Genomic DNA, 27,337 nt, shown 5'->3' with positions numbered 1-27,337 from the left:
CTGTGTTCAAGCCACCTCGAAACTTGAGGACTCATGCCACTTCTTACGAGCACAATTATGCTCCACCACATGACAGCTTCTCTGGCAATAGCGATCTCGTGTCTTGCAGCGGTAGCTGCACTATCAGTCCCAGCACTCTATCAGTGCCTAGAACGAGTGCGAGCGAGAAAAGATCACTACTCAGAACTGCCAGGCCTCTACGAGGATGAAGATGGAACAGCTACTGAGGAGTCTCAAGAAGCATACTCGGATTTCCTCCCACGCATAATTTTAATCTTAACCTCAGCAATTGCCAGCGCCGACGCATTAATCGGCGCGGTCCTCACAACCTCACGGTCTCACACTTCGCTTTCCATCGAACAATGGCTTCAATTTGCGACCTGGGTAAGACTCGGCAGAAAACTCGTTGGATCGCTTGACTGACTCATTTTTAGGTTTGCATTTGCTTTCAAGCGATCTCAATCTTCACCACACTGTCTTCTGTGAAACGCTACGACCTGGGAATTTGGACTGGAATATCGTCCCTACTCCATTTCTTTGCAGTGGCCTTTGAGAACATCTCGTTGTGGCAGTCACGTGTAAATCCATATCCACGAAACGTTCATCTTACTCTTTCAGTTATTCAGCTCGCGGCTGGACTCATTCTCACCCTTGCCAGCCTCTTGATCCCGCGACGTCCTGATGTTTACTGGAATGGGCATGTCGTTGACCGACAACATACGACCTCTGTACTAAACAAGATTTCTTTCACGTGGCCAGGGACTATATTGACAACTGCAGTCAATAACAGGGGCCTGAATTACGATGATCTGGCAGAAGTTGGCCATGAAGCGCGCTCCCGAGAACTACGGCGCGAGTTTGAAGCTGTTGAGAAACAAGATAAACTTTGGAAGACTCTCTTCTGGGCACGAAAAGGAATCTTTCTCCAGCAATGGGGTCTTCAGACAATGACCTCATTCACGCAGTTCCTGCCTCAAGTCGCTCTCTACGCTATCCTCAAAGCCCTGGAACGTCGCGACGCAGGTGATGATGTTGCTCTACGCTCCTGGCTGCTCGTGATTGGCCTGGGTGCTGCCGACATATTCTCTACCTGGCTAGAGGCAAGGGCGTTTTTCGTCATATTCCTGAAGATTGGTGTACCGATCTACGAACAATTATCGGCAGTTATATTCAGTAAAGCCATTCGGCGAAAGGATGTCAAAGGGGCAGGAAAGAAAAGGGAAGGAAAAGCCCCTGCAGAAAATGGGGAAGTACCACCGAATGGTGAAGTTAATGATGATGCAGATGCAGATCCAAACGACGAGTCCGGTTTGTCCGAAGAGGACGCCGAAGAAGACTTTCAGAAGTCAAGGCAAAGCACCATCAATCTCGTCGGAGTTGACTCCAAGCGTATTGCTGACTTCGCATCTTTCAACGACATCTTTCTCGGCTCTGCTATCAAGATGGTCCTTGCCTGTGGTTTCCTGCTCAAATTGATCGGACCAATCCCGCTGTTGACAGGGCTGGCGCCATCTCTTGCAATCACTCCCCTGAACGCAATTACCGCGAAACGTTATGCGGCTGCACAGGATGATCTTATGAAGTATCGCGATCAGAAGATGGCTGTTGTCACTGAAGCACTTCAAGGCATACGCCAAATCAAGTTCAGTGCCCTCGAGCGCAACTGGCACGATAAGATCCTGCGATCTCGAAAACGAGAGCTGGATACACAATGGCAGGTCTTTAGATATGACACGATGTTGATCAGCATCTGGATATTTGGACCTGTCACTTTGTCTGCAATTTCTTTAGCTGTTTATGCACTCATTCACAAGGAACTGAGTGCATCTGTGGCATTCACAACAATTTCAGTGTTTGAACAAATTGAGATGACTTTGGCCGTCGTTCCTGAGATGGTCACTGATCTTCTGGATGCCATCATTTCGGCAAACCGGATACAGGATTATCTTGATGCGCCTGAGAGGACGGAATATGCTCAGCCTGGCGATACTATCTCCTTTCAGAATACAACTATAGCATGGCCAGCCGATGACATAGAGCAAGAGGAAGCTCAATTTAGATTGAAAAACTTGGACATCGACTTCCCAAAGAAAGAATTGAGTGTTGTTTCAGGCCGGACAGGCTCTGGAAAAAGCTTGCTTCTTGCTTCAATCATCGGTGAAGCGGAAGTGCTGGATGGAGTTCTGACAGTACCCAAGGCACCATTGGCCGAAGACCGCTATGACTCTGCTGCCAATAAGGGCAATTGGTGTATTGAATCTTCTATCGCCTTTGTTGCTCAGATTCCTTGGATTGAGAATGCGACAATTCGCGACAACATACTTTTCGGTCTTCCACTTGACAACACTCGATACCGAAAAGTGCTCAAGGCATGTGCACTTACCAAAGACTTGGAAATGCTCGAAGATGGGGAGCTAACAGATATTGGTGCTAATGGGATCAATCTCAGCGGTGGCCAGAAGTGGCGTGTTTCCTTTGCAAGGGCCCTGTACTCCAGAGCAGGGATTTTGATTCTTGACGATATCTTCTCCGCAGTTGATGCTCATGTTGGTCGACAATTGTTCGAGGAGGCCCTGACAGGAGAGCTTGGGGAAGGGCGAACTAGAATTCTTGTGACGCATCATGTTGCCCTTTGTCTATCAAGGACGAAATATAGTGTCCTTCTGTCGGATGGCACTGTCGAAGTGGCAGGGAGGACGGAGGAGCTCAGGAAGAACGGAAAACTAAAACTCATCCTTGCCCAAGATATTGAGGATCAGCAGAAGCAGGAGGAAGTCGAAGCAGAAAAAGAAAACGCTCTCATTGTTGATGATGGTGGAGGACTACAAAAACTCCTTACGAACCAGTCTCGTCGGTCCAGGAGGAGGTCCACCACCAGTGAATTTGATCGAAATCTAAGTCGTCGTCGATCCCATGCCACCCTCGATGACCAAAAACCTAGGGATGCACCGAAGAAATTCACCGAGGATGAGCAACGTGAGACGGGTGCGATCAAATACAACATCTACAAATCGTACATCAAAGCGTGTGGGGGCTACAGCTATTGGCTTTTTGTCCTGATGGTATTCTTATCATGGGTTGCTGTCTTCCTGGGTCGATCGTATTGGATAAGTATATGGACGAGGTCGTACGAGACCGAGTCTGTTTTCCAGAATCGCCTCGTCCAGCAGTCCTTGGGTGCACTTCGAAACGTGCAGTCAAGGCTCGAGGCCACACAAATCGATCCCAATCTGAGATACTACTTGGGTGTCTACGTTGCAATTTCCCTTTCCGCATGGGTCATTGGCACGATTCGGTACCTCTTTGTCTTTTTAGGTTCCATTCAAGCGTCCAGGGTTCTTTTTGAGAACCTGGCATTCGCGATCCTCCGTGCACCACTCCGCTTTTTGGATACTGTGCCCCAAGGGCGCATTCTTAATCGATTCACTGCCGATTTCAACATGCTGGACTCACGAATTTCCATGGATCTGGCTTTTATGCTGCACAACTTTATGTTTGTTCTCTCAATCATCATCGCAGGCCTCCTCGTTTCCGGTTTCATGATATTCTTCGTCCTCGCGCTCATCCTAGTTTGCGCTTACTACGCTTCCCGCTATCTAGCAGGTGCAAGGGAAGTGAAGCGACTGGAAAGCAATGCCAAATCACCAGTGTTTGAGCAATTTGGTTCTGTGCTCATGGGCATCGGGACGATTCGTGCTTTCGACAAATCACAGGACTATCTCGAGAGAATGTACAAGAAAATCGATACTCATTGTCGAGCATATTGGCATCTCTGGCTTTTTAATCGCTGGATGGGGTGGCGTTTGAACATGTTAGGTGCCTTCTTTGTAACGATTACTGCGGCTTTGATTGTGAGCATTACGAGTATCGACTCTTCACTCGCAGGATTTGCCCTGAGTTTTTCGCTCGGCATGTCAGAAGGTGTTATTTGGTTTCTCCGGCAGTATTCGAATGTTGAGTTGGACATGAATGCAACAGAACGAATTGTTGAATACAGTAACATTACAATCGAAGACCAAGGTGGCCACGATGCACCCGCCGCGTGGCCAACAGAAGGGAAACTTGAAGTGGAGGACTTAGTTGTCGGATATGCGCCAGACCTTCCACCTGTGCTCAAAGGATTGACGTTCAGCGTGGCACGGAATCAACGTATCGGCGTTGTGGGACGTACAGGAGCAGGTAAATCCTCGCTGACACTGTCACTTTTCCGCTTCCTGGAAGCCCGCTCGGGAAGCATTCTGATTGATGGAGTGGACATCTCTAAGATCAAGCTTTACGACCTTCGATCTCGACTGGCCATCATTCCTCAAGATCCCGTCCTTTTCTCAGGCACCGTCCGAAGCAATCTAGATGCATTTGACGAGCACACAGACTCCGAACTCCGCGAAGCTCTCGCGCGGGTGCACCTCATCTCCTCCACAACCACCTCGTCCGTTCATGCCAGTGGACAGGCAACACCCACCATCAACGGCGACGACCGCACACCAAAACACACGAACACCAACGTCTTCAAGTCGCTCAGCTCCCGCATTTCCGAAGGCGGGCTCAACCTCTCGCAAGGCCAACGCCAACTCCTCTGCCTCGCACGCGCGATCGTGTCACGGCCCAAGATCATGGTCCTGGATGAAGCCACCTCGGCCGTAGACATGGAGACTGACGCGCTCATCCAGCGCTCCATCCGCGAGGAATTCACCAATTCGACGCTGATTGTGATTGCGCATCGACTCAGCACCATCGCTGACTTCGACCGCATTCTTGTTCTTGGCGAGGGCAAGGTCGTTGAGTTCGACACGCCGTCTGATTTGATGAAACGCGAAAATGGTGTGTTTAGGGACATGGTTGAGAAGAGTGGTGAGCGCTCGGAGTTGGAGAAGATCATTCATGGGATGGAGGGTGGTGAGGCGTCGGCTGCGTAATGGTAGTGGTACTAGTACCAGATAACCGAGAGATAGAGAGGGAAGAGCGTTGATCAGAGGGAAAGTGGAAATAGGAGCAAAAGTGAGAGCGAGAAGGGAAAAAAGCGATCTCTGATGCCAAATGTGTGCAAATGTGCAGCGCTTCAGGAGTTTGATCGAACACGGCCATCCCAATATTGGATGTTAAATTGGATAAAGTGTTAAATGGTTGGTAATGATTGAGTAGACGAATATATAAAATGCATTTCGTTTCTCCAACCTAGGAGACTGATATGCTTGACTGACTAGTCTAGTTACGAATTTCGAACCAAAGCTCTCGTGGGTAGGGGCACCTGTGCCGCCTCACCTGGCCTCCGGGGTGAAGATATGATGGATGCGAAATGTGTTGTAGCGCGAGGCAAGGCAAGGCAGGGGAGAGGGAAGGGGAGAGGGAGGTGAACAGGGAGAAGTACTGTCAAATAATGGAGATTGCTACAAGATCTTTTATCCTTTGGACTTTTGTAGCTCTCTCTGTTTGCTTGGTGCGGAAATCGACAAGCATAAGGTGAGCAACTCCTTCTGGATATCTAGCTGAAATGTGTTTCTGGGTTTCTTCTCCGCCCGCAACTGCTGGGGTTCCATTCTGCTTTTATACTCGTTTGAGCTTTCTTTATGTGGGATCCGGCTTATAGCTTTTTACGTCACCAATCACAAGTCCAAGGATTGGCTCAATTTGTCTCTCGTATCGCCGCACTCTGATAGTCCGTGACAATCTGCCATACAGTGCTTTCGGTCAACATGGCAGTCGCGCTATGTGTTGAATGTGGCCTGGGTTTGGTTCGGTGGGGAATGGGTTCCCAAGCCCTAGATGAACCTGGGCAGGATATATGTCCCTTGACTTGACTCGTGTGACTCAACGATAATATAGGTATGGTGCGTATTGTTCTGGACAGCCTAGGCTGGTCGGACTGGAGAAGTTGCATAGCTCCCATTCAGTTGGGGACGTCCATCGAGGAATATTCGACTAGCCAAGCCTCTTGTGGTCCCCCGTCCACCCATGAGCCAGTGGGATTTCGCCTGGGCGCTTCGGGAGACTTCAATGACTGCAGGCGTGAGTCTTATCACTGGTTGAATGTATACCCATTGCGTAAATGCTATGTTGAGTCATGATTCTCCATGCATTCAGAATTCAAGCACGATGCTTGATTACTCGGCTTTCTAGAATAGCCGAGTTACCATCATTGTCATAACTCTGTCTTGCTTGTCAATGGGTCCTGCCTTTTGGCGTGGTGAACGGCCGGCTTCTCGAAGAAACCATCCAGTTCCATGTATTCTGCGGCGAATACAGCAGTAAGAAGGGCCCAATCCTCGACGGTGGGGATATCAAGATGCTCTGCATCATCAGTGATTTTATGCCAAACAGATGGAAAGCGGGAAGGAATCAGGTGCAAGACTTGGACACCACGAGCGATAAAAGGTATGTGGTCATCCTGCATGACGTAGCTGGCGAATTTGTCGGTGTCCTTCTTATCCTTGTCAGGTAGCCAAACGTGCTTCGGATTGCTCTTGAACTTGCCCAATTGTCTCAGCCGATGCTCGGCCTCCGCCATCTTGACGTATGACCAGTGTGAACTATGTTGCCAAGAGGGAATGGGCAGATTTTCAGGCGAGCCAAGTAAATCGAGCAAAACAAAAAGTTCAATGGAATCCAGAGGGCTTTTGTAGATGCTTGTAGCAGGATGCATGGTATGTTCCCACTCCTCGGCAAGAGACCTGGCTCCGTAAATGCTGTCGGTAGCAGTCCAATCTTTGAAAGCCTCCTCGCCATCCAGGAAGAGGACTTGGATCCCTTTGTCCTCTTCAAAGTCTAGATCTATATCACCCTGAGCCTGCGTGTTCTCCCACTTTTTGGTAAGCGCAGCATCAATGGATCTAATCGCATGCATAATCATTGCGCATGGAGCGGCGGAATCGGTTGCACCAATAAAACCATCAGGAGTGTACTTGGAGTCATAGTGAGCAACCAAGGTCAACCTTCCCACGTTTCCTGGCTGGGACCATGGAGGGTCTCTGGTGGCGACCAAGTTGATGAAGGGCACCTCGGTGTCACCGTGAGTGGGAGTTTTGGAGGTGGAATTTTGGAAGGATACGGACCAGGTGGGAAGAGAGGTGCGGAAAAAGTTGACAAAGTGTTGGAGGACTTTACGGGATCCTTCAGTGCCCGGGACTCGAGGGATGAGAATGGGGGCTAATAGGTTGCCTGTATGAATATCGAAGTCGGCTGTCTCAGGTAATGGTACATTCAGGAGGGTGTCATCGGAGAGAGTGTGGTAGCCATGGACTGGTAGCAGGAGGACTGTGTTGATGATCAGCCAGGATGACACCCGCACCCACCACATGTTGAGGAAGTGATGGAGGAAGTCAAAAGAAGGCCATTGTCAGCGAGTGTTAAGTAGTGAGAACGTTGTTCTCATGCAAGCGCACCCTCTGGTGTCAATATGGCCGCACTCGGCACACCTTCCCCTTTGGGTGTCTTATCGGTTTCACAACGCGTCCTGGGGTACCAGTTGGAGACGCAGTCACTGACTGCACTGGCTTCGTTCTTCTGTTCCTGTGCATCTTGTGTCTGAGGATCTGCCGATCAATCCGTCCCGTCGTTTGACTCTTTTGGCCGAGCTAGATGCGCAGCTTCAACACTGCTCCGCCGGTCTGGTCATGCCTTAGACGGCATGTTGTTTCTCATCACCGGTCCCCATTCACAACCTGGCCCCCACTGCTGAAGAGCAATTCAAAAAAGGCGCCCAGAAATCCCCCCATCCAGGTGGTCCACCACAAATATCAGGAACAGCAGCTCCAGCAGCAGCAGCAACAACAACTCCCTAGGAAAGATGGAGATGGCACCTCAGACAGTAAAGAGTTGGTTCCCCGACCCGATGAGGATACATCCTTGGACACTCCCTCCAAGGTCAAGGTGCCCTTGAGAGTCATTCCCAAAGCTCAGATCACCCCGAATCTGAGGCTCTCTCCAAAAGAAAGAATGCAGATTGAGCAGCTCACAAGAGCACCGCCTCGCCCCTCTGCCCCGCCAGGTACTGTGGAATCCAGATATCTATACCAACGCAGGTGAAAGAGCTGACAGACCTGGACAGTGTACAAACGGAGGTTACGTATATACAGTGCGGGATATCCTCGTATATACTTCACCATCATATCTCGCTTCGCAGCCGTATGCGCTTTGAGCTTCTCCACCGTGTTAATTGCCCCAGCCTATCTCGCTGCTGGGACTCCAGTCTATGTCGTGGGTGGTGGTAAATATCCCCAATGACTTTGACTTGATTCGTCTGGCTGATCTGGATAGCATGGCTTGCAAGTGCTGCCACTTTCGCATATGTGAACTGGAGCTTACGCCCCTTTGTCACCGAAATATTTCTGCAGCTGCCTGAATACGCTCAGCTATCTCCAAAAGCTGCAATGGAATATGCGAAGAAACTCCCCGACCAGGCCATGCTAGACATCAGATTTCTGAGACTCACGGCTATCACTGACGTAGTCTCATTAAGTCTTGCCCACACGAAACCTGCTCGAAGTCTTTTCAGACCAGTTTCGTTCGAATGGATCGATTCCTTCGTTAAAGCTGGCCGATTTATGAAACCAACCCCCACTCAATTCTATGTGCGAACTGAGTCCGCTCCAGGCAAGGCTGCGCGCCATACAACACCAGGGATTTGGAGTCAAGTATATGAACGACTCACAGGCGTCAAACCCGAGGCCAGATCAAGGTGGCAACGATGAGCCAAAGTGACTCGGCAATATTCACCATTAATACCAACTAGTAGAGGAACACTCCTGCACTCACATGATATGTCCGCCAAGTCCTCTCCCTTCACTGCCAGTAAGGTCTGGCAGAACCGGCGTATTCACTGCCATTGTCCTCTGCGGTCAACACCTCGACCTCTCAACCTATGTCCTGCCTCATTATCATTTCAGATCCCGTGACTTTTCCCCGCCACACGCTCCCACAAATTCCTCTCTTACAACTACGTCTTTGGTCTACGACAAGCCTCAAAATTACACATGACCTGCAATCACGTGAAATTCCCTCCGAAGATGGCCGACACCAACTCTTCCAAGTCTGGCCACAGCTTGACCGCCCGTGAGTTAGAAGTTGTCTGTGCAGCCTTGAAGAATATCAAGGGTGGCGGTGAAATTCAAGTATGTGTCCTCTGTCGCTCCTATATTGCCTGGTGCCAATATCAATGAGGCATCTGATCCTTCTTTCTTCTCCCTGCCACGAACAATGACTGATTGTCGACTAGTTTGACTACACGGGCATGGCCTCAACGTTGGGTCTCAAAAATGAAGCATCTGCATGTTCCATGTGGGCCAAGGTCAAGAAGAAGCTCTTCACAGAAGGTGAAAATGTTGGATCCGTTCCCAAGTCCACAAAGAAGAATACCAAAACTGCAGTCTCGGCCAACGAGGGTGCTGCCAATGGCGTTGAGACTCCCAACGCCGGCGCTGGCGATGCCTCTGATGAAGGTCAGCTTCTCCTCCAGACCCGGTCCCCCCTTGGCCTGAGCATCCACATGGCCTATTCGCTTCATCAAGCGTGAGTCTCGTATCTCGACGAGTACTAACCTGAGTTACAAAACTATAGTCGCTACACCCGTCACTCCCGCCGCCGGAACCCCTAAGAAGCGAGGTCGCAAGTCCAATGCTGAGAATGCAGCAGCAGCTATGGTTGCGATTGGAGCTAAGAGTGCGGGTGCGGGTGCAACGGCAAATGATCAAGATGCCTCTCCCACAAAGAAAGCTCGCAAGACTCCTGCCAAAAAGTCGGCTGTCGCACCTGCTCCTGATGCTCCCGCTGATATGAACGCTGATGCGGGCACGATCGAAGCCACCATCACTGAGTCGAATGGCACAGACCTCGAGGCTTAGGCTGAAGGCTTATTGCTCCTGTTCACGCAGTCTCATCTTGGCACAAGGTAATTTGAGATCTGTCCATCCCTCATCTTTTCCAAACAATCTATTCTAACCTTGCGCCTGCAGCTCCACCTCTTGATAGGGAGCCCTGGATATGGAATCTTGGACTCGGAGGAGGGAGATATTAGCGATCATGAATGACAAAGGATGAAACACGAGCTGGCACAGACTGCAGTATGCATGCATAGTATGAGCAGTACATGAAAGCAGTACAAGCAAGCTTTCTTCTTAGGAGCTCGCAGTAGGATTGAGAATTCAGATACTCCCATTCCTCCTTCAACTGGACCGCACACTCCTCCTTTCCGTCTCATTGACCGTGACCGTGGCCGTGACTGGTTCGCACATATCATTTTCACCTGTAGGTCTCACTCTTCCCCCCCCCCTATTACTCTCACTCTCAGTTCTCTTTTTCAATTTCACTTCATGCCATGTTCAGATCACCTCTGTCAGCCCCGGCCACGGCCACGACAGGTCCCTTCGTTTTCTTCTGGTGGCCGCTTTTCCCACGGGCTCTCGCTCGGACCGCAGACGCAGCCGGTGATGTCCAGGATTTGCAGTCTGTCGTCGAACCCGTACAGGCTATCATATTGATTTTGACGTCCTGTTTTTCAACTGCGAACGCGACACGCTGGACACATATGACGGAGGAAGCGAAACAGCAGCTGGCAGGTGAGTCAAGCGTTTTATATTGGTAGATACGAAGCTGCGGCAGGAAAGAAATATTATAGCTTGCTGACACCGAGACGTGGTTCGCGCCTTGCTGAAACTCTACTGTACCCGTACTTTCTGCTTCGCTCGCGCCACGCGGTCCCAGACTCAAATTCCATTCTTACCCCATCAACCAGCCGAAATACATGACGAAAAATATATAATATAACGGAAAGAAACTTCAAAAGCTTGCTCGCTGGCCCAAGCTGCTGCCAGTCAACCCGCACATGATGCTAGAAGATGTGCCCACTTCACAGTGCCTCGATACACTTGACCAAAGCATCTAGACTCCTGGCGTCGACTGTCTTCTCCTCGTTGTCGTTGTTGTCCTCCCTCAGGATCCAGGCCATGTCACTCAGGATCCCCAATGGCACCTCTAGCACCTTTTCTCCGTTGGAATCCACACCATTACCAGCTGCTGCTGCGCTGTTCTTAAGCTTGCGCGTGATCAGACTGGTATGTTCCCACTCGCGCGCTGCCTCTTCTGCGCGGTCCACAATCGTACTTGCAATGCCGCACATGCTTGCGCAATGCATACCGAAACTGCCTTCCGCGACGCCCTCTTCAAGCTTATAGAGGAAGGTCACACGCCGCTGCTTGTCGTCGACCAGGATCTTCATCCTCTTCGCCGAGATCTCCGGATGATGCTTGAACTCCGCGGACAAGGAATGGTAATGCGTGGCGAAGAATCCAAGGCAGCCAATATGTGATGCAAGGTGGTGGAGAACCGCCTGGGCAACGGCGAGACCGTCGTGAGAGGAAGTACCACGGCCTAGTTCATCGAGAATTACGAGAGATCGTGGAGTTGCCTCAGATAGAATCTTCTTCGTCTCAGCCAACTCCACGAAGAATGTGCTCTGTGCCGCAAAGATATGATCTTGGGCTCCGAGACGGGACATGATACGATCAAAAGGCGTGAGTCGTGCATACTGGCAGGGCAAGTAGCAACCAATTTGGGCCATGATCACGGCTATGCATGTCATGCGCAGGACAGTTGACTTTCCTGCTGCGTTGGCACCGGTCAGAAGAGTGAGGTTTCTGGTTTGACCACCGAGAATGACATCGTTGGGGATGAAATCGTCAACGTTGGCAAGTAGGCAGGGATGCCGCAACTCCACCAACTCAAGCGTCGATCTCTCGTCATCCACAAACTCTGGACGACAGCTTGGATAGCCGAGACTGGCACTTGCTTTAGCAAGGGAGATAAGACAATCAAGCTGAGCAATAATCTTGACGGCCGCAAGCCAGATCTCGTAGTTTTCGTCAAATCGGGCGTAGAATCTACCTGCAACCTCCTTGACAATCTGCGAATGTCTTTCTTGGGCCTCTTGCAGCCGGCGAACAAGCTGCCTCAGCTCTGGGAAATAATATCTTTTGACCTGCTTGGTGGCTGACATCTGGTCCCAGTTCTTGGGGATACCCTTGACTTTGGCCGGGACTTCAAGCTGCATGATCTCTTTGCCATTGTCGCGGTAACAGATGGCATTGGAGCCTAGCGCTTTTCTTTGAGTGCGAAGCAAGATCTCAAATTCGTCTTCGATTTCCTTGATTGCGTCGTGAGAATTGTCAAAATCCTCTTCAATGCCGCGTTCAGGAACGAGAACGCCAGTTTCTTTTGCTTTGCTACGCTCAAACGCATCGGTCCAGTATTTGAGGCGGGACTCGAGATCAGGCATAGCAGTGATAAGTTGGCCGATCACGCCTTCGGAACCCGCTGCTTTCCCAGAACCGTCTCGAAGCAGTGACATAGTGTAATCGATTTGTTCAAACCCCTCCAAGACCTTGACGAAGTCCTGGACGTTACAAGTACCCGCATGAACACGGGATATGAGACGCTCAAGATCAGGCATTTTTGCCATCTGTGAGGTGAACTTGTCTCGTACCTTTGTGTCTGCATTGAGTGAATCCACAGCATCGAGGCGAGCATTGATCTTTTTCGTGTCCATCAATGGGTGACAGACCCATTGCTTAAACATGCGTTTGCCAAACGGTGTTATGCAACGGTTGAGCAGTTGGAATAGCGTGCCTTCACCACCACCGTCGTATGAGTTGGCAAATATCTCAAGATTGATCAAGGTCTGTCCATCAAGGACCAGACTAGAAGCTTTCCGAATAGGATCATACCACGTGAAGTTGCTCAAAGTCACAAGATCACGCTCAATCTTGAGTGTTCTGAGGTACTGAATGAGGGCTCCTAACGCTGACATGAGCAAATCTTTGTCTTTGCCCTGCTCAAGAGCTCGAGGCCAGGCATCAGGAAAATATTCACTGGCCTCAATCTCCTTCAACGTGATGTGACCTTCCCAGAATTCTTTACCTGGCTTCAGATAGTTCCAGATCGTTGTCAGGCCCGTATTGTTCTTCAAAATCCGGAGTGTCTTTGCTGTAACTCCACCCTTCTCCAAAATGATCTCTTGTGGCCTCGTTTGAGCGATGAAGGTCTCGAACTTGGTCATGTCTGGATCATCTATGAATTGAGAGATGTTGAATTGACCAGTGGCAGTGTCAACAAATGCTATTCCGAAAGCTGGAAGGTCATTAATCTCTGACTCTTTGATTGCAACACAGTAGGTTGACATATCGTCTTGTAGCATGGATCCATCAACCAAAGTTCCCGCCGTCAAAACGCAGGCAAGCTCTCTTTTGATGACCTTGTCGTCTTTGGTCTTTTTGGTAGACGCGCCATTGGATTGTTCATCACGTTCACGCATGTTCTTGCCCAGTGCTGTCTCCTGCTGGTCAACCCTGGCAATTTTGTATCCTTTGGCGACAAACTGGTTTGCCCACAACCCTAGGCTTGATTCAGGAACGCCAACCATACGCATGTTGACACGGTCTGTCAACTTCAAATCAAACAGCTGATGGCCAATTGTTGCATCTTTTTCATACAGTTCGTAGAACTTTCCCTTTTTGAAGAAAACGATTGTGTCCCAGAACTTTTGTTTGATTTCCCAGTACTGCTTCTCAAACGGTGAGAAGTGCGTCCAAGCCATGGGCGGGATATAAAGAGTTCGGGGGTCATAATCCGGATGACTTGGTGGATTGCGGTCAAGATCCCTGACATCTTCAAGCCATGCATGTCTTTTCTCCGGCTCGGTCATATGTGCCTTTTGCTTTTTTCCCGTGTCAAATCCAGGCTTTTTGGAGGGGATATTAGTGGAACGTGGTTGCAGAGGCTGGGCATTGTCTGGGTCATATGTCCATTGTTGAGCAGTTGATGCTTCGCGTCCTTCCGGATCCATCTCGACTTCGTCTACCAATGAAGTAAAATGGGAAGAAGTGGTTCGCGAGACAGGTTTGGATGGTCGCTTTCGTTTTGTCGGTCGCACATCATCCTCCGAATCATCAGGGGCGATGAAGTCTTCGAGATCTGAATGGGTTAGTCTCGTGAATCCCTTCAAGCATATACGAGTGTGTTTACCATCGTCCAGGTCGAGCTCATTCTCTTGTTCGTAAGTGCCCTCGTCCTCGTCGTTCGATAGCTTTCTTCTTTTTACAGACCGGCCGCGTGGTGCAGGAGTGGGTTTGAAGACATCATCATCATCAGTCCCTTCACTATCGGACTCAATGTAACTGATGATTTTTTTCTTTGCCTGCATTCAAATCAGGAACGGCACTTTTGAGAGAAAGTTGAACTGACCTTTCTAGTAGGGGTCCCCCTGGCATTCAGTTCTTCAACACCATTAGTCTGCCGTCCGTCAGCTGAGACTGGTGAAGGCAGACCTTTGGCAGGTGATATGGGACTCGCCTTGTCATTGCCATTATTTAAATCCGGTTCTGCAGCGTCACTGCTTGGAACAGGAGTCAATGATGAGCCTGACGCGGACTCGACCCTTTTGAAGAATGAATTCGAAGGCGTCGTAGTGCCGTTAATAGGCCTTGCAGGTAGAGAGGCTGGAGATGCGGTAGAAGGAGTTTTCTGAAAGAATCCAAATAGAGTCTTCTGTCCACCCGTAGACGAGGACTTCTTCAACGCCGGGGTAGTTGATGGTGTCGTAGAAGCTCTTTTGCCCATGGTGATGACACGAAACCCTTCCAATCAGCCTCACAACGGGATTGCAGTGCTACTCAACGAGGCTCTACAACAGGTAGATCAAGTCGCGGTAAGTGTGCATAGAGGTGCCAGGAGGTCAAAAGTTGGGGAAGCCCAAAAGCGATGCACCCGCGTTGAGGGGCGTACTTGTCCCGAATGCTAGCGCGTTCTACGCGTAGATTGACGCAGCCTCGCGACGAGGCCCACTCGGTTCCAACAGCCTTCAAATGGGTTCCGGGTGGTGCAAATGGTAGGTCCTATTGGATGAAAACAAAGTCTCCTGCGATACTATGCATTGTGCTCTTTGATTACTTGCGAATCCGGGAAGTCAGCATAGATCGCTACTTGCTCTTCTCTTGGAGTATCTGGACAAGTCTTGTTGCTTTGAAGAAGTGAATGGAAATAGTGTACACTCTATCTATGGTACATTGTTGTATAGAATGCAGACTGCCACCTGCGAACCCACCAATACTTGAAGCACAGTGTTGGGTGAGCATCACCATCATGGCCGTGCCCAAGCAATCTGCAATTGCAAGGCTGGCAGTCACGTTCTCGGTCACTGGTGCCGAGTGCTTATTTAGCTTGACTTGGGTGCATCCTCCACCTTCTGATCCCATCCAGGGCAGGTCTGCCCAGATTGAGCGAACTCCGTATCGGACACGATGTTGATGATTTTCATCTTCCATTTTCCAACTCGTAGGATCAGGAGCTTCTCATCGATGATGTATCTCTCAAGTAAATCCCAACTGGCACTTTTAGCGGGCGTAAAGCTGAGTGCGTCGTCCATTCCTCCTTTTGCATCCGCATTCGCCCCGATATACAAACCTGCAGCACTGATGAGTCGCTGCGCTTCCGATTTTGAAGAGGTGAGCCCAGCAGACCAGCAGATTCGACTCAAAGGTTGCCCAATGACTAGGCTTCTCGGCAACTGGATATGCGGTGTCCCTGTAGTCTCTCTAGACAACGGTTGGGCGTGTTTGTTGACTTGGGGATTTATAAATCCTGCTTTCCCATTTCCTTTCGAACTTTCTTTCTTTTGAGTGTCGACAGTCTGCAAGATGCCGTTGACACTGACCGCCTTTCCGTACAACCCTCGATGCTCGGCCTCAGCTTTGTCTGCAGCTCCCAAGCCGTGGATTAGTTCTACAATCTCTTTGGCCAGTTTGTGGTGTGGAATTCGTTTTGAGGCATCCTGCTCATGTTGCTCCATCAGGCCTTTTATCTCTTCCAACGGGACAAAAGTCAGAAGTCGTAGGAATTTTTCGACATCGGCATCTGCAGAACGCAGGAGAAACTAGAAGACTTAGTTCGGGGAACGCTACTATGTGCGGAAACGGCAAGCTTACCTGGTAGAGCTCAAATGGACTAGTCATGCTCTCGTCGAGCCAGACAGCATTCCCAGCACTTTTGCCGAATTTTTCACCGGATACAGTGGTCAACAGAGGAACGGTGAATCCGAAGGGGTCGTTCGTTGTCCGTATCCTACTCTTCCTTTCTGTCGCCGCTAAATCTCTGAGTGCCGTCTGGTAGGGATGGTCTTCTTTGGCGATGGATTTGATGAGCTCGGTCCCTGTGAGAATGTTTCCAAACTGGTCTGCACCACCGATTTGTAGTTGAACTCCCTGTTGGAAAAGATGCCACCAGTCATAGGCTTGGACCAGAGGATAGCTGAACTCCGAGAATGACATGCCATCACCGTCGAGTCTATTCTTGACGCTTGATATAAGGTAAGCACACAATGTGACAGCAGACGAACCGGAGATGTTAGATACTTACGTGTCTCTACCTAGCATCGGACCTAAACGAACGTGCCTCCCAAGGACAAAAAGGAAATCTCTCGCAGTTGTCTTGCTCCACCAGGCCGCGTTATTAGTTAGTGCTTTCCTCCAAGCCCACTCTCTCAAATAGCCTCGGCGCTCTGCATACTTTTCGACTGAAGCCATGAATCTTTTGAGCTGGTTGTGCAAAGAAGCCATATTCGTCTTTCGGAGCCCGGGTGATTGCTCTGCCCTGCCAGTAAGACGCCCAGTGGGGTCTCCGATGGACGCAGTAAAGCCTCCAAGCTATTTCATAACAGTATTTGTCAGTGAGCTTTCGGCTGATGTGTTCTATGGGCTCACCAGGTAATGAACACTGTAGCCATGGATGTAAAAGAAGGCCAACGCCATGAACGGTATCAAATGGCCAAGATGCATAGACGGAGCAGTCGGGTCTATACCAGCATAGACCCCAATGCGCCGCATGGTCAGGAGGTTTTCTAGGTCGTCACGAGGCCTGATTATTTTTCAGCCTGGGAACAAAGTATTCTGGACCCGAAGTGAAAACGCACCCAACGATCTGATTGATATACCCCCTCTCTTCAAGGCGGCTAAGCATAGATGGTGCCTGACCACTGCTTATGAGGTCTGATCTCTCGCGCCATTCCTCCTGGCTCCTCTTGATCTTTTCGACATGGACGCGAGTTATGCTGCGTGTTGTTTGCTGCGGAGAGGATCGCGAGCTGGACGGTAGTTGGGGTCGGGCATGGCGACAGGTTTGGCATATGTATAAAGAGCGTGGCGCTGCTCTGAGAGGTTGTATCCGGACCATGCTATATCATGATCTGCTGATGAAGGGCAAAGTCGGCGTGGGCGGCAGGTTGTGGCTGTAGGCGTGAATCGTGATGCACTAGTATCACATGTCAGCGCAGGCGAGAACCTTGAGTGTCGAGCATCTGCGGAGAATGGCGGTATCCAGAAAAACTTTGAGTCGGGCACAGAAATGCCGACCGAGGATTATCCATGATTCACTGCCGGACAAGTAGGCTATTCCACTGACTCGGTGCAATCACGTGTGCAGCTGGTTGCTTGGCCATGCTTGGTGAATTCTTACATACGTGTACATACTCGTACAGCAAAGCACCTGAGGATGCATTGGTATTCATGTCGATGTTTCACTTGCCAAGTACATACGAGCTAGGTCTGCCCGTGTGGTAATGTCTAAAGTACAGGGCCTGTGTAACGAGGAGGAAAGAATAAGGAGCCCATCACAAGAGGCATTCCCGTATGATGCCTGGTTCGAACAAGCACATGGACAGCTCGCTCAAGCACTCCGCCCTCCGTACCTAGAAAGAGCTAGTCAACTGTAGGCAGTTAGAGTGCCTCTCCCGTGGGCCAATGCCCTCAAACGCGTCCTGCCCTGCGCTTCCCTTCACGTGGCTTGCCTGTCTACTGTAGATGCTGGATTTCTCCCTTCTTGGTTCAAGCTCCGGCGGCCGAATTGCGAATTCAAGATTCCTTGCCATCGATCGCTCTCTCAACTGAGGGCGTGCGTAAGACACGAGCAGCATGCTCTGGAGAGAATCTCTTCCCAGCTACCGATCCACGCGTCTGGTGGATTAGCGGTGGGCTTGGGTTGGTTCCTTGACGGGAGCCAATCCTCTATCCTTGCTCTCCCCCCCTTGATCCTCGCGTTGGGCCATTCGCCTGCCCATGCCCCGACCTTTTTCATTTCCTGGATGCAGCTTCCTGGATCTCGACCAGCAGCGAGTCAATGATTCACGCTTGCTAAGTCGTTTAAGGAACAGCCCCTCTCGCTTCAACCACAACACAATGTCAGCCGTGTGCCAGTTGTAACCTGACCCCGGATGGAGTGACAAGGCGTTGCACTTGGTACTGCTGCCCCAGGTTTTCAACCCGAACGAATGGGTGACCCGAGGCCCTCTCCATCTAATAATACGCATACCGTGAGTCCTCCTTCTCTTGTGTCCACTCTTTTTCAACAGTCAACTTGACCTCTACGCAACCCCAATTCCACCTGTTCTAAACGCATCAGCCTTGCGACGTTGAGCTTTGGCATGCTGTCCTGGGCTGCCCGTTGAACGCCATGACATTTCAGAGTCGCCCTGCTTTACAATGGGTCGCGACTTCTACACAGGCACCTTTGACTACACCACAATCCTCGTGGTCGTTACCACCGCACTCTCCTTCTACAATTCGATAGAGTTAACCATCCTAATCTTCACTACTTTCACCTCTTATCGCGGTCTATATTTCTGGTCGCTTCTAATCTCTACCTCCGGCCTCATACCGTACTGTATTGGCCTCGTGCTGCACTATTTCCGCCTGGGCAACAACCTTGCAGGTCTGATAATCAACAACTATGGCTGGTGCGCCTTCGTTACTGGACAAAGCGTTGTCCTTTACTCGAGACTGGGCATCGTGTTGGGCAGAGGCAATGATCGGATACTCAAATCCGTCAAGTGGATGATCATCATCGATGCAATATTATTCCACGTCACCACAACCGTTCTGGAGTTTGTCGGGAATTTCGCACAACCTGCTTCATCCCGGCCTAGTTACCAAAGAGGATATGTGTACATTGAGAAAATCCAGATGACCGGGTTCTGCGTCCAGGAATTCATCATCTCAGGGCTCTATGTTTGGAAGACACTTGATATCCTAAAGACACAAGATAGTGTCCCTCGATCCGGGTCCACGTCTTCAGACCAGAGTCCCAAAAAACATGTACACCGCGTCATGCTTCAGCTTGTCATCATCAATGTGGTCATCATTGCACTGGATATCTTACTCCTCGTTGTTGAATTTTACGATCTCCACATTGCCGAGATCTCCATAAAGCCATTTGTCTACAGCGTCAAGCTTAAACTCGAATTCGCCGTCTTGAGCAAATTGGTTGAAACGTCTTCAAGTGTCAATCAAAGGACGAGACGAAGTCTCAGTCTCACCGCAGATCGATCCGACCCACATATGGCCACCTTTGATGGCCACCCACCTCTCCCGACCTTACAGAATTCCACGGGCACAGACCTGGACTTCGCAATAGATCCAACCCGTAAATCAGCCAACCTACATCTGCGCACAACACTATCAGCGACGTCCACATCGGCCTCATCTCGACCTCAATGGATGGAAGATCTTGAGAAGTCGGACATATCAACTCACGTGGAGATAGTTGGGAACGACAGCAACGCCGGGAGAAGTGATACTCCCAAGGGACCCTTCTCGCAACAAATGCAGCAGCATGAGATGGTTGAACCTGATCAATATGACCCACCGAACCATAGGAAGCTTAGGAAGGGTTCAGACTTATTGTACGCGGATGCGCTTCTCGCGCTGTCCAAGCGGAACGAGGGCGCTTGATGAAGAACCAGATGAAAACCAACTTCCCCCCTAAAATTGGAGTTTCAGAAACTCCATTTGAAACTAGAGAGATCGCAAACCTCGACTGTACATACATGGCATTCCTTCCAGCAAAGCCAGAGGTGGAATTTCCACCGCCTTTTTCACGACATACACGCCCATTGATATCCCCAACAAAATTGCCACTTCTATCCTCGCAACAACACCCCGATGATTATGAGATACCCACGCTGCCTGCAAGCATAACACACTCGCTATGCTCAAGGCACTCAGATCAACCCCGCGCTTCCCAAGGGGGCGCCCTGTACTCTAACCCGCGATTTTCGTCCCCGCGTGCCAAATGCTTATCGATGAAAATGGACACCGAAGGCGAATACGAGAGAAACTGATGACCTGCCTCCGCCCATCACTCGGCAAAATCACATTGCTTGCTTTGTGTACAAGAGATGAAGGGCTCTCTTTGGGCGCGCGGGCGGGCTGTGTTTGCACATGAACACGTACATTGACGTAGAGGAACGTATGAGCAAAGTCCCTCGAGGCTTCGAACGAAATTGATTCTGCAATCGATCTTTTGGGAGAGGTATCTGCACCTTGATTTGATGCTGTAGCGAGCAGGCTGTAGCCAGCTGTATCGAATCTTCATGCCCAGCGCTATTTGGTCAGAAATACACCTATGTAATGTACCTCTCAACTTAAATAAAATCGAGTTTGATGCAGAACACTCACACCAGCAATTCTTAAGAAAATAACCCGAGACATCTACATAGACAGTGCTTTCCCTCACTGGTGCCGCTACCTCATAAACCTTGCTGCGTTGTCATCGTATACCACTCTTCCGGGATCTCGACGTCCGCGTTCCAGTCCTGGCCAAGCTCCTCGCCGAACAGGAATTGATCCCATTCCAACGTCACTTCTGGCATATCGAGCCCTGCGAACTCAATGTCGTCAGCAATGTCGTTGCCATTGCCATTGCCATTGCCAACGCCATTGATGTGACTTGCGTTAGAGGTAGTGACTTGCTGCTCTGCGCCGCTCATCCAGAGGCTAGCGGCGGTCGAAGACGTTGGCCATTGGCCTTCGAGATAGTCGGGCAGGTCGACTGCTTCGTAGCCTGGAATGGATTCCATCGCCGCGGCTGCGGCTGCCACGCCGCCGTGTCCTCCGTTTGCATTCCCAGTCGAGCTGATCAGCGGCGGCGTCAGCGGCAGATTCTGCGTTGTCGGGTATGCTGGAATCCTGTCCGTTTCGAGGTCGAATGCCTTCACAGTATCGCCCGGGTGAGAGACGATCTGTGGGGATGGGCCGAATTCGAGCGTGATGGTCCCAAAATAGGGCATGATGACAACCCTCCGGCTCGGTCCATCTCTTCCTCCTCCTCCTCCTCCTCCTCCTCCACCACCACCACCTTGATCAAAGTCATCAGTGGGATCGTCGAAGAAAGACCCAAGCTCAACGAGGACTTTGAGGCCCTGCTTGCTAATGAACCCGCCTTGTCTTTGTGAACGGTAGCGGAAAATGTCTTTGGTTTCTTCAATGAGCGCGAGACTCTCACCGACTTCTCCCTGGCCAGGCCAAGCGACGCTTCGCGCGTGCTCCCCGGGACACATAGCCTTTCGCAGGAGTAGACCTACCAGGAGGATACATCCTGTAAGCACGCCCTGGAAGTCGTCGCAGTTGCAGACGTATACGGCCAAGCTTGGGTTGGAGCGCATGAGGTTGAAAATCCGAAGGACACCACGGCATCCCTGGAAGCAGAGGATCCGGTTCTCCTGGTATATATCTATGCCAGCACCGACCTTCTGGTGAGGACTGGGTTTGAGCATGAAAAGCAGATGGAGAAAGGCCTGTGTTTCCCAGTACCACATCTGAGCCATAAGGTGCTCTTGCACGAAGAATGGGTCTATGAGAACTGCCCGTCTATGCGTTTCTATGTCCCACCATCCGCTCGGCATTGCGGCCGCAGCACCAGCAAGTGAGGCTTGTAGCCTCATGGTCTCAGCGTGAAGAGTTGGGTCATCCACTCCTGAGCTTGCAAGCACATTCCGGTCATTGACGCGTCCGGCTATAATGGCAACAATGCGTCGAAGTGCCCGCATCTTGATGTCCACATTAGGTGATTCAGGCCCTGTATCATCTCCCTGTAAGCCTGCCTCATCTTTCAAGACAGCTAGAGCTAACTGATCTGTGAAGTTGTCGTCCTCGTAGTACGGAAATCCGAGGACCATGCTCATCAGGCGATCGAGCTCAAGTATTGAACCAAGAAACCGTTGACGGACGACGAGCTGCGTGACGTCCTCCCCGGTTTCTGTGCTTGCGGCGGCTGTTGTTGACCATTCTGCTGCATTTGGCACACCAGGGAAAGTATGACTCGGCCGTAGCCTTCTGTGTGGGTCGGCGAATCCCATCCTTTTGGCTGCGTTGATGGCCGTCCTAAGCACCACGAATGATTTGTGCACTTGATTGCTTTCGGCATACATCTTGCACCGCGCCATTAGTAGTAACAGGATGGATGGATCGGTTATATACGAAGGATTTGAGCTAGGAGAGAGCATGACAGAGTCTACTGCCAAAACGATGCGATCCATCACTTCCACCGCTGGGCTGGAGAGATGTAGTCCGGTGTCGTCAATGCCAGGTCGAAGCACCTGGAGGGACATGGCTATGCCGAGCAAACCTGTTGCAATTGCAATAGCGTTGTCCTTCTGGGCCAGCTTTGAGCGCACAAAATCTTGCAAGGAGATTGGAATGGGCTTCCTCTTCGTACCACCAACAACATTGTTGTCAAGTGCAAGGGCTGTATTGACAGGCGGCGGGAAATAATCAGCATTGAGGAATACTTCATGGAGTGCGAAGGCTTGGTCACGCCATGATATCCACCAATGGGTCGAAATATCGAGAACTTCCATGATATATGGCTCCGAGGCGATGGTAGAAGCCAACTTGTCTGCATCCGTGGCCGAGACATGGTCCGAAAACGTGAGGATTTGCAACTTGGAGCTGACTGTATCTGGATCAATTAAAGTTTGGCTTAACTGATCACATGTAAGCGCAGGCCAACGGCTAGCTAGAAATAAAATACCATGCTATTGTTGAAGACTTGAGACAGGACGGGACTCGTGGCCTTTACGTTCATCTCCTGTTCGAAAGCACTTTGGAGTGGTGTCTGAGTCCTGATTTGATGAACTGATGGCTTAGGAGGATGTACCTCCTGATGGCTCTGTTCATGAGTCTCGTAATTATGTAACACGCCGTTCATTGCGGCTACAAAATCGTAAGCTCCGATTCGCTCAAAGGAGTCCATCAGCGAAATCTCCGGCTGTCCTGAACGCCTTGTTCTAGCCCTGGATGCTTCTGCGAGCCTCTCGGCAACAGAATCCATTCTACTGACATGGATCTTCAGAACTCGAGGACGATTAGCAAGCCCTTTCCGATATTCAAGCTCGGCGCTGTTGCTGTCGGGAGAGTCAGGTTGAGGATCGGCCACGCCAGATTTGAGGCGTCTGCGTTTGTAAATCCTTCTCTGCGGAGAATAAAGCGGATCAGCAGACTTGGGATCGCGGCTCAAATTATCCACAATGCCCTGGACCTCACAGATACGAGCGTGAGTGGCACATTCAATGCATTTCGTTGTCGATGCAATGGAACCAGTAGGCTCGGCCGCATCCGGTTGGAATATTTGTGTGCTCTCAGATTCAGGCTCTGGCGAAGATGGATAGTTACATTTGACTTTTCGGCGGCGGCCTTTAGCAACGTTGTTGTCAGCGGAGCCTGATATCAACCAAGATGAAACCCATCATATCCTGATCCCTCTCACACAGGTGAAGGAAAATGAGGGATGAGTTCAACAACAATGCAAAGAGGGTGTAAGAAGACATATATTGTGTCTCGCTCTTCGTTTGGACTGCATCACGTCCAACTCGCGGAGATATCAAGTAACTGGACCTACATTCTCGACACGACTTGGTCCCTTTCCGCATCTGTCTCAACTGAATATGGGCCTTTTGACTAGACCCGAGACTGCCATGACGCTTAGGATCGTGTGATGATGAGGCTGTCAAGGGCAGTGCGTGTGTTGATACCATTGTGGCTGCCATGCTGCCTGGACGTGCCTGCCTGCCAAAGCAAATGCTTGCAAGTCATCGGATGTGAGCATGAAAGACTCAAAGGACAAGTCGTCGCTGATAGGTTGTGGTGCCACTGGGTGTTCCAAGCCAGGATTCCAGTAGAAACGTAGAATTCCACCGGATAACGAGGCGTTGCTCCCAAACGATCAAATGTAAACGCAGAGAAGGTTGAAGACCAAAAGATGATCGAGTAGTTGAAAGCAGACATACTGGGGTACAGGCTTACTTAATACCTCGAGGTTGCAACCCAACCCAGTATTAATTACATCGTTACGATTACAAGTTAGTGTCGGATATGTAACTCGGCTTCAGGCAGGCACGCCTGGGTGGCGCGTGAAGTTTCGAGGGACTAGCGCCTTCTTTCCTGTCCCAAAATCTCGGCCGAAACGGACATCGACCACCTAAAGCCTTGCTTGAGATTTACCCAGTCCTGGTCCCCCAGCTTTGGTGCCCCAGCACGAGGTCGCCTCCGTCATCATCATCATTATTGGAGGGACCTGGCCTGCTTTCCAATCATGCCTAAACACTCAGCACAACGCCTAGGGACGAGGAATGTCTGATGCGCATCATTATTGCACCGTTCAAGCCAGATTTCATTTCCAAAATGCTTGACGTGCCAAGACTAATGTTGCGCTAGCGCCTTCCCTTGGTTCACTAGGCGATTGCTGGTAGAAATCTTTCCAAGTCTCCCCAAACCTCGCGTCGGGCATTGGTAGCTGTTCCTTTGTTCTGCAATTTACTTGATTGCCATTTCTTCTAAGTTCGGTCTCCTGGAGACATCCCGCATCCTAAAATGTCTGATACAAATTCTCGCAAGCGATCGAGATCAATCGACAGACCAGGATCTGATAGCGAGTCTTCCGATGATGATGATTTCGGCCCAGCCTTGCCTTCTTCAGTGCCGCCTAAAAAGAAGCGCAAGTTGCCGTATGAGTCCTTGTATGTTGATGCTTTGCCTAAAGGGCTGAGATACTCAAGGTCATTGATGCACAAGGATCAGCTGTCTACTGTGACCGTTGCCCCTCCCCCAGCCGACTTCATCATCACAACTTCTGTTGATGGAGTTGTCAAATTCTGGAAGAAGGTAGCCGTTGGAATCGAGTTTGCCAAGGAGTACCGAGCACATGAAAGTCGAGTAGTAAGCTCAAGCGTGAGCACGGACGGTGGCCTTTTCGCTACAGCAGGCGACAACGACGACAATACTATCAAGATCTTTGATGTAATCACCTTCGACCTTTTATCCATTCTCAATCTTGAGCAACCAGCATCTTGTATCTGCTGGGTGCACCGAAGGGGTGCAGTACCTATACTAGCAGCTGGAGTAGGAAAGGCGATACACCTGTACGACGGTCGAGGCAATTCACAAACTCCGATCCACGTGATCCCTGCTCTTCATCGTGCACCACTCGTGGCTATGGCTTATAATCCTAGCTTCGATTGTGCTATATCGGCTGATTCAACTGGTATGATCGAATACTGGCAACCACGAGACAACTACGAAAAGCCGGACAATGTCTTCAAATTGAAGTCAACTACAAACCTCTTTGACTTCAAGAAGGCCAAGTCGGCCCCGTCAAACATTACTGTATCACCTTCAGGCCACCAATTCGCAACTATTTCTTTTCCCGATAGGAAGGTACGCGTGTTTGACTTTGCTTCTGGCAAGTTATATCGCTCTTATGACGAGTCCATCGAAACAATTACTGCGATGCAACAGGCTGGTACCGCGCTTCAAAAGTTGGAGGAAGTGGAATTTGGGCGCAGGTTGGCAGTTGAGCGTGATCTCGACAATGCAGCTGTCCGGTCCAGAATCAACGTTGCCTTTGACGAGTCGGGCTATTTTATTGCGTACGGATCTCTACTCGGTGTGAAGGTCATCAACACTTTGACAAATCGCGTATTGAAAGCATATGGGAAAGATGAGCCTTTTCGCGCATTGAACGTGGCTATTTACCAAGGTGCGCCGCAGAAAAAGGAGGTGGTGACTATTTCCATGGCTGCAAGCTCCAATCCGCTCCTGAGTGAGGCTGAGGAAAGGGATCCAATGCTATTCGCCACTGGATATGGAAAGGTCCGATTTTATATGTTTACCAACGAAGAGGATATCAGCAAGTCGACACGAGATGTCCAAAACGAGAAGCCTCGAGTGATTGGCGGCAAGAAGAAGGAAGAGAAGCAGGCCCAGATTGGCACATCCGCGGTCCTGCACACCAATTATGGAGACATCCATATTAGGCTTTTCCCAGATAAAGCTCCCAAGGCAGTGGAAAACTTCGTTACACATTCAAGAAATGGATACTACAACAACACGATCTTTCATCGGATCATCCGCAAATTTATGATACAAGGTGGTGATCCACTGGGCGATGGGACTGGTGGTGAGAGTATCTGGGGAAAGGAATTTGAGGACGAGTTCTCGGATTTGAAGCACGATAGGCCTTACACAGTGAGCATGGCAAATGCAGGTCCCGGAACAAATGGGTCCCAGTTTTTCATCACGACTGAAAAGACACCTTGGCTGGACAATAAGCACACCATTTTTGGTCGGGCGTACCAGGGAATGGATGTCATCCATCAGATGGAGAATGCGAAGGTACGGAAAGAAAAGCCCGAGGAGGATATCAAGATAGTCAACATCTCTATAAATTGAAGACTGTTCAACGTCATGTCCACTTTGGTTAGAGCAGTCCTGTTCCCAAGCTGACCGTGCTTGTGGGAAAGGCTGCAGACAACCAGGCGAATGGACTAAGTGAAGTAGAGGTGAATGGTAGATATGGATTGTCCGCCAATTTCTTCCACGAACCCCATCAATCCTCTCTAATTAAAACACCATCTCGCACATACTCATCTTTTCCTCCATCAACTTGTTGGATAGTAATGACATTGTTCAGGTCAAGGTAATAAGAAACTGTCAGGCTTAAGCTCTTTCGGCAAGATGGTGATGCCACCCTATGCTCACCCTGGCTCACGTGAGCCGTGGGTCAGACCTCACAGTAACTCACACGTCGTGGGGGCCGAAGTACCTCGCCCAAAACCTCTATCGAATCGTCGGTTTGCTTTAGTCATGCTCATGTGACTGCCGCAATTCCCAGCAGCATACAACAACTAACTGATCTTCCAAGCCATTTTAGCCCCGGACTACTTGGACAAATAGCAACGGATACCTGTGTGAATCACCCTTTGAGGCAGCAGAGCCTCAGTATGCGCGATGTCTGGTCCTCTTGGTCGAGTTCGAGCCTGCTCTGAATGCAGGCTGCAAAGGTAAGAGCAAAGCATCATCTGCAGTTAGGAGTTGGTTTCGCTGATCAATGGGAGCGTCTAGCTGAAATATGATGCTCGCAAAGATCACAGTAGGCCATGTTCGCGATGTCGTAAGGTAGCTCTTCTGTGTGAGGTGTCGCAACATGAGAAAGAGCTAGAGGAAATGTACGAATGCTGGTCGCCCATAAC

The 27,337-nt window shown here is 50.2% G+C and overlaps 9 protein-coding genes across 9 annotated transcripts; 5 read left to right on the top strand and 4 right to left on the bottom strand.

The window, feature by feature from the left end:
• Positions 1-69: 69 nt before the first annotated feature.
• A1O9_10221 (uncharacterized protein) lies at positions 70-4,916 on the top strand (the record flags this gene model as incomplete). Its single annotated transcript, XM_013400956.1, has 2 exons — positions 70-384; positions 435-4,916. 2 exons carry the CDS (start codon positions 70-72, stop codon positions 4,914-4,916), a joined length of 4,797 nt encoding a protein of 1,598 aa, XP_013256410.1.
• A 1,223-nt stretch (positions 4,917-6,139) lies between these two features.
• On the bottom strand, positions 6,140-7,294 carry A1O9_10220 (uncharacterized protein; the record flags this gene model as incomplete). The annotated part of the gene is made up of 1 exon (XM_013400955.1): positions 6,140-7,294. One exon carries the CDS (start codon positions 7,292-7,294, stop codon positions 6,140-6,142), a length of 1,155 nt encoding a protein of 384 aa, XP_013256409.1.
• A 1,072-nt stretch (positions 7,295-8,366) lies between these two features.
• Positions 8,367-8,687, top strand: A1O9_10219 (uncharacterized protein; the record flags this gene model as incomplete). Its single annotated transcript, XM_013400954.1, has 1 exon — positions 8,367-8,687. One exon carries the CDS (start codon positions 8,367-8,369, stop codon positions 8,685-8,687), a length of 321 nt encoding a protein of 106 aa, XP_013256408.1.
• A 315-nt stretch (positions 8,688-9,002) lies between these two features.
• A1O9_10218 (uncharacterized protein) lies at positions 9,003-9,836 on the top strand (the record flags this gene model as incomplete). The annotated part of the gene is made up of 3 exons (XM_013400953.1): positions 9,003-9,107; positions 9,212-9,434; positions 9,553-9,836. The coding sequence occupies 3 exons, from the start codon at positions 9,003-9,005 to the stop codon at positions 9,834-9,836; spliced, it is 612 nt and encodes a 203-aa protein (XP_013256407.1).
• Positions 9,837-10,840: 1,004 nt separating this feature from the next.
• Positions 10,841-14,604, bottom strand: A1O9_10217 (DNA mismatch repair protein MSH6; the record flags this gene model as incomplete). The annotated part of the gene is made up of 4 exons (XM_013400952.1): positions 10,841-10,965; positions 11,002-13,959; positions 14,011-14,182; positions 14,230-14,604. 4 exons carry the CDS (start codon positions 14,602-14,604, stop codon positions 10,841-10,843), a joined length of 3,630 nt encoding a protein of 1,209 aa, XP_013256406.1.
• Positions 14,605-15,199: 595 nt separating this feature from the next.
• On the bottom strand, positions 15,200-17,211 carry A1O9_10216 (uncharacterized protein; the record flags this gene model as incomplete). The annotated part of the gene is made up of 5 exons (XM_013400951.1): positions 15,200-15,916; positions 15,969-16,338; positions 16,399-16,685; positions 16,743-16,896; positions 16,952-17,211. The coding sequence occupies 5 exons, from the start codon at positions 17,209-17,211 to the stop codon at positions 15,200-15,202; spliced, it is 1,788 nt and encodes a 595-aa protein (XP_013256405.1).
• Positions 17,212-18,515: 1,304 nt separating this feature from the next.
• A1O9_10215 (uncharacterized protein) lies at positions 18,516-19,763 on the top strand (the record flags this gene model as incomplete). The annotated part of the gene is made up of 1 exon (XM_013400950.1): positions 18,516-19,763. One exon carries the CDS (start codon positions 18,516-18,518, stop codon positions 19,761-19,763), a length of 1,248 nt encoding a protein of 415 aa, XP_013256404.1.
• A 797-nt stretch (positions 19,764-20,560) lies between these two features.
• On the bottom strand, positions 20,561-23,845 carry A1O9_10214 (uncharacterized protein; the record flags this gene model as incomplete). The annotated part of the gene is made up of 3 exons (XM_013400949.1): positions 20,561-22,795; positions 22,843-23,504; positions 23,710-23,845. 3 exons carry the CDS (start codon positions 23,843-23,845, stop codon positions 20,561-20,563), a joined length of 3,033 nt encoding a protein of 1,010 aa, XP_013256403.1.
• An 835-nt stretch (positions 23,846-24,680) lies between these two features.
• Positions 24,681-26,537, top strand: A1O9_10213 (peptidylprolyl isomerase; the record flags this gene model as incomplete). The annotated part of the gene is made up of 1 exon (XM_013400948.1): positions 24,681-26,537. One exon carries the CDS (start codon positions 24,681-24,683, stop codon positions 26,535-26,537), a length of 1,857 nt encoding a protein of 618 aa, XP_013256402.1.
• Positions 26,538-27,337: the final 800 nt, after the last annotated feature.

This window comes from Exophiala aquamarina (assembly GCF_000709125.1).
Source record: "Exophiala aquamarina CBS 119918 chromosome Unknown aczIA-supercont1.12, whole genome shotgun sequence".
Lineage (NCBI taxonomy): Eukaryota > Fungi > Ascomycota > Eurotiomycetes > Chaetothyriales > Herpotrichiellaceae > Exophiala > Exophiala aquamarina.
Note: the sequence above shows the minus strand (reverse complement) of the source record. Positions and strands in the feature narration are given on the sequence as shown.